Source organism: Siniperca chuatsi, linkage group LG4 (assembly GCF_020085105.1).
Source record: "Siniperca chuatsi isolate FFG_IHB_CAS linkage group LG4, ASM2008510v1, whole genome shotgun sequence".
Taxonomy (NCBI): Eukaryota; Metazoa; Chordata; class Actinopteri; order Centrarchiformes; family Sinipercidae; genus Siniperca; species Siniperca chuatsi.
Genome location: NC_058045.1, coordinates 15,062,261 through 15,073,387, shown reverse-complemented (window position 1 = coordinate 15,073,387; position 11,127 = coordinate 15,062,261). Strand labels below are relative to the sequence as shown.

General features: G+C 38.8%; 2 protein-coding genes and 1 pseudogene across 4 annotated transcripts in view; 2 read left to right on the top strand and 1 right to left on the bottom strand.

The window, feature by feature from the left end:
* On the bottom strand, nt 1–2,206 carry LOC122875168 (annotated as a pseudogene).
* A 3,742-nt stretch (nt 2,207–5,948) lies between these two features.
* LOC122874690 (zona pellucida sperm-binding protein 3-like) lies at nt 5,949–8,362 on the top strand. The gene is made up of 8 exons (XM_044192895.1): nt 5,949–6,459; nt 6,589–6,707; nt 6,885–6,988; nt 7,235–7,412; nt 7,521–7,638; nt 7,736–7,818; nt 7,910–8,043; nt 8,243–8,362. Exons 1-8 carry the CDS (start codon nt 6,001–6,003, stop codon nt 8,305–8,307), a joined length of 1,260 nt encoding a protein of 419 aa, XP_044048830.1. The 5' UTR covers nt 5,949–6,000; the 3' UTR covers nt 8,308–8,362.
* A 1,563-nt stretch (nt 8,363–9,925) lies between these two features.
* Nucleotides 9,926–11,127, top strand: part of mapk8ip2 (mitogen-activated protein kinase 8 interacting protein 2) — a 28,035-nt gene continuing 26,833 nt past the window's right edge. For all 3 annotated transcript variants that reach the window (XM_044192892.1, XM_044192891.1, XM_044192889.1), the window contains exon 1: nt 9,926–10,429. In XM_044192892.1, coding sequence (XP_044048827.1) covers nt 10,365–10,429 — 65 coding nt within the window. In that variant the 5' untranslated portion in view covers nt 9,926–10,364. The remainder of the gene's footprint in view (nt 10,430–11,127) is intronic.

The following is an 11,127-nucleotide window of genomic DNA, read 5'->3' as shown; positions in this document are numbered from 1 at the left end:
TTCAACAACTTGGAAATTTATTTGAAACTCAATAACTTTTCAATAACCATCGGGAACAGATATTTCACAATAAGAGGTTTCTGTCTGGATGTTGTTACTGAATACTCCGCCTTGGGTCAACGATGACAAGCTCCTGACTGCTAACCACAGTGGTCTCAGCTCTGAAGCCTCTCTGGACAGAAGCAACAACATCTCTCCCTGTGTACAAAACATGGCATTGGTCAGTTGCTGTCAGACTTGAGGATAAATAAGACACAATATGATGTGAGACATCATTTAAACTTGAGCATATATTCAGCTTTTCTGATTTTCATACCACAAACATGCTGTTCCTATATAACACTTGACAAACATGATCTATTTAGCTTCCTGTATTCATCTTAGTCAAAAACAAGGGAAACAGACTTCAGACCTACACCATATTGATGGTGTATATATCATCAAAGTGAATACTGTACTACTCACTCTTCCTGAAGCACCTAGGGTCACAATTATTTCCAAGAGAGGGTTGGCATACAACTGCATTGCAGTGGATATACACCTGGTCAAAACCAAGTGCATTGTTTGCAAAGATGTAGATAAGGTGATATTAACAATAATGTACAAACCTTTTTTTTAGATAGTAGGATTCAACCTTTTTCTTGAGAGGAGTCATTACCTCTGGATCTGCAGCCCCTCCCTTGCCTGGATTGGCAGCTCCAATAGCTACAAACGAGATCCTCTTGAAAATAAATTGCTTGTGGTGAGTTGGGTACAAGAGTTCTGATGAGGCACCCACAGGGACCAGTGTGGACTGGTAACGGTTATCGCAGTAGGGGCAGCTATGACAAGAGGAGTGTGGAAAAGGGATTGAGTATAGTATCAAAAAATGTACTATAAATGTCTATCTCCAAGTCAGACCAACACTTACTTACCCATCAATCAGCAAGTCCTACTGAGGAAGACTAAAAAGATCCCTGACCACCTTTTTGACAGGGTAGTTGGCATCCGGGTAAAAGGAGCTGTAGGTCACCTCCTCTACTCAAGCAGAAAGAGTGGTTGGTGACACAGTCACTGCCAAATGGGACTAATTGCACAAAATATCTCCTTCACACTGACCTTCCACACAACCCTTGCCATTACACTGTCTGTTGGCCAGCCAAGAAATAAGGTCTATATCAGTCAGTCAAAAAAAACATTTGAGTGGGGTTTGGCTTGTAAAATATCATAATGAACTAACCCTAACCCCTCGTAGAGAATTCAAGGTCAGATCACTGAGTCTTCTTGATACCACTGAATTCTCTGAATACTTTAAGCCTTAGCCTACATGTTGTAATCTTTTATGTTGTGACCACTCAGTGTTAAAGAAAGAAAAACATATCCTCATAGTTACTGTCCCTGGTAATGGCTCATGTTCTCAGATTATAACACCAGGTTCCTCCTACAGTAAATTGGCAGTATTTCTATCTTTATTACTACCTGATAAAAATTTATACAAATCAAATCGAACAGTCAAATGAGTCACAACTGTTACCATCATGACAGTTACCATCATGGCAGGTAGTGACAGGGAACTGGTAGATAGCAAAAGCTGAAGTGGTGCCAACAGGATTACAGTTTTGATCATTGAGGAAAGTGATTGACTCCAAGTTGATGTTGGGTAGGGTGGCGTCTCTGGCTATCACCAAGATGTAGTGGGCGTCCTTGGTGCACTGAAGAGTCACTGAGAACAACAAATTATTAAGTAAAGACCAGTGCTCATGCTATACTCTTTGTCACATCCATGTAGTTCTGTGAGGAATAAAGAAATACTTACCAGATTTGCCATAGTAGCACATACGTCAATCAACGCAGCGGTTTATAGTGTCACACTCTGCAGCAGGGATGCTAAGAGCCCCACATTGTATCTTGTAGTGCTCAGCCACTTCACAAGTGAGAAATACTTCTGTAGGCTGCTAGAGCCGGGAACCTGTGGCCTCTGAGGCTGCTTCAATGGTGGTGGTGGTGGTGGATATTTCGGAGCCTGAGGCTCCTGAGGCTGCTCGAAATATTGAGCATCAGCCAAACAGCCAAGCAGGGCAACTGCCAGAAGATAACCACAAAAGAACACCAGGTGCTGTGAAAAGCGTGGTGCAAATATGCTGACTTTTATAAGGTATTGGTAATGCTGACTTGTTGATAACTCACACCATATTTGCTGCCTGCAACTGCCAATCAAATGCTCCAGTTACTGGTTGGTCTGTGGTGATGCACTGAAGGGATTAACGGTAATGCCAAAAAAGTAAACTCAAAACAAATGACAGCAATTTCACAGAGATATTGCATCAGGAAATGTTAACAGTATACATGATAGAAAACTTAATTACTATTGCGTATACATTAATATTCATTGACTAGTATCTAATCCATGCTTGCCACAGAGAGCCCGGTGGTTGTTATTGATGCTGAGTGAGTGAAATTCCAGCTTGTTTGAACAATTTCAAAGTAAAATCCCTCACAGGGTCTGTATGACCTACAATGTGCAGGCCGTGCTGTATTTGTGCGGCACTGCTAGACAGAACAAATACCTCTTCTTATCTCTAAGTTTATTTGCCATTGCTAAACATTTAGAACATGATGAAACATAACCTTCTTGTATGAGATATAAAATGAAATTCAATTGAGAAGCATCAAGAATAACTTCCAATTCATCCAATCTGTAGGTATATGGCAAGCCTTTCAATATTCAATAGCTTGACTGGATCCACATTACATATACTGTCAATTCATTATGACAAGTGAAAATATTAGTTTAAAATATCTACAGTTCAGTTTTGACTTCCAAATATCTCCATTGTTACTATAAATGTAACACAACAAATATATCCTAAATGTAGTTCTGACTTTTAATTCAATTTATTTCAATTCAATTTTATTTATATAGTGCCAATTCATAACAGAAGTTATCTCATATATATATATATTAATTACAGAGACCCAACAAATCCCACCATTAGCGAGCATTTGGCGACAGTGGCAAGAAAAAACTTCCTTTTAACAGGCAGAAACCTTGGACAGAACCAGATTCAGTGGTGGGCGGCCATCTGCTGCTGTTGTGTTAGGTTTAAACCTGTCAGACTTGTCATGATTTTAATGAAAGATACTATCTTAATTATCCTTTTGGATATTTCAAGCTAAGATCTTAGTCAAAATGAAACTGTAGATATCTTGAATTGGAGTTATGACTATAGGCAAAACTAAAAAGGAGATATTACTATTACTTTTCAGAAATATACTAAGAAGATATGAATATTTGAGGTATTCTGGAAGCATAGTACTGGCTATCAATAATTAAATTCTGTATATCTACAAAAGCATTGTGACAAGTCACAGTTACAGTGTGACAGAATAATAATTCAAGTAGTTTTACTTATTTTATAAGAAATTCCTTTTAAGATATTTAGAATTAAATTACAGAAATAATCAAATAAATTCTATTTGTAATATCTAATTTCAGTAAAATACTGAAAAGAGATTCATATACCTTAGCTGGGGAAATATTGTGAGAATTGCGCACTTATTAGAAACAAAGGTGTAGAAAAAACACACATTTTTCATGTCTTCAGTTGGATTTTGACTCAAATTCAAAATAACTTTTTAGTTTTTACTAATTATATATTGAATGTGCAATTGCATTTTGACTATATCTTAGTTTAAGATATTCAAAAAGACAATTATATTATATTAATTGTGATGAATATATATCTAGTAGTAGTCACTTAAATGGAGATATCTGAGATATATTTAGTTTGATGAATAATGACAGCTCCATATGTTACATTTTCACTCAATAAATAAATAAATTAATGTCATTAAATGCACCAACAATAATATTAAAATTAATGTAGGCATTAAATAATTGACATAAATTGATATTTCTGTTTTAATTTGCTTCTGTATTGATTTACATTTGTATTAATTCCCCTATTTATTTACTTTCCTATTTACTTTATTATTTTATTTATTAATTTGTTCATTTATTTATTCTTTTATTTTCATTTATTATTTATTCTTTTTTTTCTGTAGTACAGGTGCTTTGGACCACCATTGTTTCGAGCTCCCACTCCGGGGAGAGTCAGGTAATCGGACCACAGCTGCATGGCTAAGTAGCTGAGGGCAGCTAACATTACAGTTAGCAGCAAGTGAAGCTATCTGTTCATCAGTAAACTCCATAAATCATAGAGAATTGAGGCAGAGCAGCCAGAGGACATCAGAGGGAAAACCAGAAAATATCTTCTCTATAAAATATGATCCAGATCAGAGCCCTTGTCAGAGACAGCTGTAAATCTCCTCGGTATGATAGTTGTGAGCCAACTGTTCCTCAGGAACACCACCGTTGTGGCAGCAAGGCATGTATAGTTGATGTATACACTCTAATGTCTTTCAACCAATAGGTGAAAAGTTAACCCCATGACACACAGCCCCCCTCATTTGCATAATGAAGCAGAAATGCATATAGAAATGTAAAAAGAAAAGACAAATAAATAAGTCTGGGGAACTAAATGGGGGGAAAATTCAAAGGGAAAATAATACATAAATAAATACATTAAATTAAAAAAACGAATAAATAAATAATGGGAAAGTAAATAAATAGGGGAATTAATACAAATGTAAATAAATACAGAAGCAAATTAAAACAAAAATATCAGTTTGTGTCACATTTTATAAATTGTTTAATGCCTACATTAATTTTAATATTATTGTTGGTCCAAACCTCATATTCCAAACTGTGCTCACATTTTCTTTATCTGAATCTTTTCTGTATCCTGTAATTTTTTTAATCCGGTAGCTACAACCTGAATATGAGATCAGCAGCATAAGCGATGAAATAATGGAATATTTGTCAGTGATACAATAATCTGTATTATTTGAAATAATTTTGTAAATGAAAGAAAGAAAAGCAAAGAAAATAAATAACTCTGTAAACATTGTCCCTGCTCTGTATTCACGGGGGATGGTTTGGATATTATAAATTATAAAATGAAATCCAAAAAAATATTTCAATCGAGATAGTAGTTAGACTAATATAATTCAAGATCTTTAACTGATGCAGAGGAGAGACAGATCTCTAAAACCTGAATCAAAATTTTGGTCATGTCACTACATGAGTCGTGTGTAGTGTTAAAATCATTTATCATGGTGGTGAATGTCACAAAAAAGAAAATGTTCTTTAGGAAATCTTAGACAGAGAAAGCACAAATGCATATTAAAGGCCTTGATTTAGTCGAGCATATTGTTTTAAAACACTAAGCCATTTCAAGCTCACAGGGTCCTCATCAGGTCAAAACTGGTTGGTGTTTTAAACCAATAAAACAATATGCCAAACTAAATAAAGGTTTTTAATATATATTTTCTCCTTATATCTCTTTGCTAAGAATGCTTGAAGAACATTTTCTTTTCTGAATACAGTTTTTTCATCTTTGCACCTTGAGGTTTTCTGGATTTACTGCAGGTGAAACTGACTGAACACTTGGCCTCTGTGTTCTTTTTGTATTTGGTGGTTAACCTCACTGGTTGGAGACATATTGATTTGTAGTCTTTCACAAAATGTACTTTGGCAAAATACAGAGTTTGACATGTCATGTTGAGGGCAGGTAGACCTAACCCACTGTCAGCATGACTTTTTGTGTCCACTACTTTCTAAGTAGTACTATTTATGTATAATTTATCGTAACTTTCAAATTACCCTTATGATGCTATTATTTATTTAATTTGGTACATTACCCTTATATTTATTTGTGACAGCACAGCACAACATAGTTTTGTGTTTAGATGCCTCACCAGAGCTGTATGCATCACTTGGTCAACAGCTGCAATGATTTAATTGGCTAAGATTTATGCTCATCGGGCTGTGGGAGAGGCCAACAGAAGGGGCGGAAATTTTATGGAAGTAAACATGCTCACCGTATTATAAAAGTAGGTGCACATTTCAACCTTCCTTACAGCACCTAGTGAACTGGACAGATCACTTGTTGTGAAGCCATGGTGAAGAAGTTCCTTGCTGTGTGCCTTCTGGCACTGGCCTTGCTTTGCAGCTTCTGTGATGCTCAATGGAGAGAAAATGTTTACAAGCCCTCAGTACCTAGATACCAGAAGCCAGAAACACCTGTGAAACCGGAGCCCAACAAACAAGTGCCTCAAGAGCCCCAACAGTCAAAGCAGACATTTGAGAAACCGCTCACCTGGAAATACCCTGAAGTTCCCAAACCTGATCCCCAGCCTGAGGTGCCTTTCGAGCTGAGACATCCTGTTGCTGCTGCAACTGTTGCTGTCGAGTGCAGAGAGAGGGATGCTCATGTGGAAGTCAAGAAGGACATGTTTGGGATTGGCAAATTAATCAATCCTGCCGACCTTACCCTGGGAGCCTGTGGTGTTATTGCAGAGGATGCTCAAGTGTTGATTTTTGAAGCTCAACTGCAAGACTGTGGCAGCACATTAACGGTAAACACAATGAAGATGCCAGTCATTGAAAAATAAATAATAAATTGAAATGAATATTAATCAAAACTATGGTAATATATGTTGATGTATGATGCTTTTTGTTAGTACTAATATTTATTTCTTTGCTAGATGACAGAAGATGCCCTCATCTACACCTTCACCCTGAACTATAATCCCCAACCCGTGGGCAGTGCTCCTGTGCTGAGGACCACCAAAGCTGCTGTAATTGTGGAATGCCACTACCCAAGGTATGCAGACTATCACTAAGAGGTGTGGCAAAAAATATACAACATAATTTGACGTAAAAATCTCATGAAAAAATCTTACTGATATGTAACCCATAGCCCTTGGCCTACGCAAATTATGCACATTAATCTCATAATTACTTTAGTTTTCTGATTTCTAAGGAAACATGTTTCATTTAGGAAGCACAATGTGAGCAGCCTTCCTCTTAACCCTCTGTGGATCCCATTCTCTGCGGTAAAGGTGGCAGAGGAATTCTTATACTTCACCCTGAAACTCAAGACTGGTGAGTTAAAGAAAGATTTTCTGCATATTTTAACTTTTGTGGAACTGAAATTTAAAATATATCCCATTTGTAGGGTTGCCACTGCGCTCTGACCAACTTGTGCATTATCCTAGATGCATATATCCATACAAAGAAGAGAGGGTCGCACTCAGAAATATGTCACTCAAAAAGTTTACTTAATCATCTGGCTGGCAATGAAATATATATTTGTCAACATTACTAAAATGCTGTTATCTCATTGCACAGATGACTGGCAAAATGAGAGGCCAAGCTACCAGTATTTCCTGGGAGACATCATTAATATTGAGGCTATCGTCAAGCAGTACTTCCACGTGCCCCTCCGTGTTTATGTGGACAGCTGCGTAGCTACTCTTTCACCTGACATGTCCTCCAGCCCCAGATATGCCTTCATTGAGAACCATGGGTGAGGTAGTTTAATGAGTTGTTGAGTACAGTGATAACAGATTATCACAAACACTAAAGCATTTTTTACATCCCTAATGTTATTTCACATGTTTTTTTCTGGGTGCAGGTGTTTGCTTGATGCTAAGATCACAGGCTCTACCTCTAAGTTCATGACTCGCACTGCAGAGAACATGCTTCAGTTCCAGTTGGAGGCCTTCAGGTTCCAGGGTGCTGACAGTGGCATGGTGAGCATCACCAAGACTGATTTAATATTTTCTGCTTTACATCAAATGCAGCAGAATTACATCTAATAATAACCCAACCCATCTATTATTCTAACAGCTCTACATTACCTGCCACTTGAAAGCAACATCTACTGCCTATGCCATCGATAGTGAATATAGAGCTTGTTCCTACATCAATGGGTGAGTCTGTGTGTGTGCATGTGTGTAAATGAAAAAGTGTGACTGGAGAATTGATCCTGTATCTACTGCTTGTATCTCTCTTTCTTCCTAGGTGGAAGGAGGCCAGTGGAGCTGATGCAGTTTGTGGCTCCTGTGACTCTGTTGGACCATCTGACACAACTGGTGGATCCTGGGGTTCTCAGACTACTCCTGGAAGGAAGACCCGTGATGTGACTCAAAGTGAAAGTATGTTAATAAAAATGAATTGTCTAAAGTATTTGATATTATATAAGGAAAATTGAACAGTCAACATATTACAACATTTTATCAGAGTTGATGTTACCACTATCCCGATGAGTTAACTGCTTACTGTATGCTTGCCTGTGTTGTAGGACAACCACAGTGGTGCTTACTGTAACACATGTCTTCTGTCTTTCTTCCTTAGTTTTCGAATGGGAGGGTGATGTCACCCTGGGTCCTATTCACATTGAAGAGAAGGTGATTGCTTAACTCAATTTCCTGCCATGGCTATGACCATCAAAATAAACATCTCATTGGTGCATAACTGTCTGTATGTTATTCTCTTGCTTCTTGATAAAAGTTAAGTTTAAACAAGGAAAGAAACCCCATTTACTCCATTAAATGTAATCAAAATTTGACATATCAAAAATATAATAAGTGTAAGAAATCAGAAGGCCTTAGGATGAAAGTGTAACTCGTTTTACATTGCCCTCTGGGTAATGATAAATGTTACATGTGGACCACATCTACTCAGTTCATATACTGTAAATCCTTCCATTTGATGGAAATAAAAATGCAATTGTGTGAAAGGCTTGTGATCACAGAAAATGTTTTCCTATTCTACTCTTATGCTGTACACTGAACATACAGTGAATTACTAGATGAATAAATGGACAATGATTTCTTATTAGTAAACATCATAAAGTGAAACAATTAAATAAAAAAAGAAAACTCATCACTGTTTGTTAGCTGAATAACTTAGTGAATCCTGCTATTTAGTGAATGAAGGTCTAACATTATAGGCCAATACAAATGCACTTGTTCTGTCAAAGGCTAGTCAGGATTTTACCAAGTGAGTGAACATTTACCGCCCCCGTCTGGCACAAATGGTAAACTGCAGTTTAGCGGTATACACTTCAGCACCACAGACAGTGAACAGCTCCACACTGCGCCTGCTCAGTACAGCATAATACCTCCTTGAGGTATCATGCTGTCTGAGGTGTGATCCACTGATTTATTATTCATTTACAATCTGTGATCCAGTGGTAAATAGAAAGGAAGGAAAACTTTAACCTCTGATCATCTTAAAGCGATGCCAATCTCAATACAAAATATAATAATATTCAACTATTATTATTTTCATGATAAGTTACAGTATACATACTGTACATTGTTTTAAATACATACAGTAAGTGCACAGAGAAACTATAACACCACCATCTTTTTGTGTGGCACCAATTCGTTGTACCTTACGTGTAGGAGATTTTCTTCTCGCATTTTATTTTGTGGCACTTTATTTGTAATCTTTTCTGTCCTGAAAACTAACCAGTTCTTCATTTAAATCTTTGCCATAGTGTTCGTTCTGTCTGCCTTTGCGCTCTGCATTGACCTGTTGTGGTTCATTTTGCACTGTGCTCTTCTGCTATCAGCAGCACTTTCTCTTTTCTGTCTCTTTGCCTTTTATGTCGTTGTTTCGGCGCCTGCTCTGATTTCTTTGTGTTTATGGACATCAGGATCAAGATGACTGACACAAGCGGGATGTTAATGGGGTCCAAATAAACAAACTCTAAACAATAAACAAGAGTCCATCTTAGCCATACTTTAAAATCATGTAAATCATGGACTTGAATATCATTGAAACGCATGTGTTTTCCGAGGAACTCCTAAGGACCTCTGGTGGTCCCCGGACCTAACTTTGGCAAGCACGTTTGCTCTGGCTGCAGATGTCACTATCAGTGTAATGCTATTGCAAACACTTTACGGAAATTGTGTTTCTACGCCAGTGTTTAGCTGCTTGTTAAGCTTGCGGGCTTTAGCTCTGCCTGCATCCACTCAGGACAGCCTGCTCATACGGTAACGGCACTGACGTTATATCGTCTCTGCTCCACACCCCCCCCTCCTCCGTCTCTGCCTGTCTCCGCACTGCTGGCCCGTATCCGCTGGGTGTCACATGCAGCATCACAGCAGCAGACATTTGGCGAGGAAAAACACGGACTGCGGGTGCATACTGTGCGCTTATGCTTCGCGTGGACGTATCGGGGGGAAATAGGATTGTATTTTAATTTCCGCGGCGTTGTGCACTGCCTCTGAAGATCATTTCTGCCTTGACACCCCTTCCTAGCCTGCTTGTGTGGATGGTTGACTGCAGATTTGATGGTGCTGAGCAGGCTCGTCTGATCGAAGGCTTGCGGCCAGGGGGCATCTGTGGGGCCGCAGAGAGAGAAACCTCTGTCCACGGCCGCGTCTGTCCTCTTCCCTGTGATTGTGAATGGACTGCGCTCCCTCCGTGATTTTCTGCAGTCGCTCTGAGTCATTTGTGGAAGAAGATGGCGGACAGGGCTGAGATGTTTTCCCTATCTACTTTCCATTCCCTCTCTCCCCCTGGCTGCAGGTAAGAGTTTACATGTAGAGCGACAGTGGAGGGATGATGGGGGACGATGCGCACGGTTTATGAAGAGGAGGAAATGACACTAAAGATCATACGCATATTTGTCCGTTTTGTTTTGATGACTGCAACAAAACGCACATTCCCTACCAGGGGTAGTAGGCTAATAGATATTTTGAATAACCTGACAGGCCTGCGACTGCCTGCCTGGGCGCCAATAGGTGCTGCAGCTGAACAGGGCCGCTTGTTTGTGTTTTGGAGCTGATACGTTCCTTAAAGGCAGCTGTTTTTTAAAGACAACTTTTATTATTCTCCGAAAAGTGTGAAGAAGGGTAGGTTAAATGGTAAAATAGATGGCAAATGATTGATCTGTAGCTGTCGCGACAGGCACCCGCCTTGCGCATTCTCTGTGTGAGGCCCACGCCCTGTTGAGTCCAACCCAGGCAAGGGCATGTTGCTGAACAATGATGTACGGAATTCCTGCTGATGTTGACGTTGGTTCAAACGCCTCTAATGTGACCTCTGCAACACACAATATCTGCAAATCTGCTTTCGTTTTCTTCTTGCCTAAACGCAATTGTGAGTGGGATTCTCCTGGCTGTTACCAGATATCGTTAACTTGTTCAGATTTAGTGATACAGCTACAGTATTCTCTTCAAGGTTGTCTATGTTAGGTTAAAAGGCATGACATGGGGTTTCTTTAG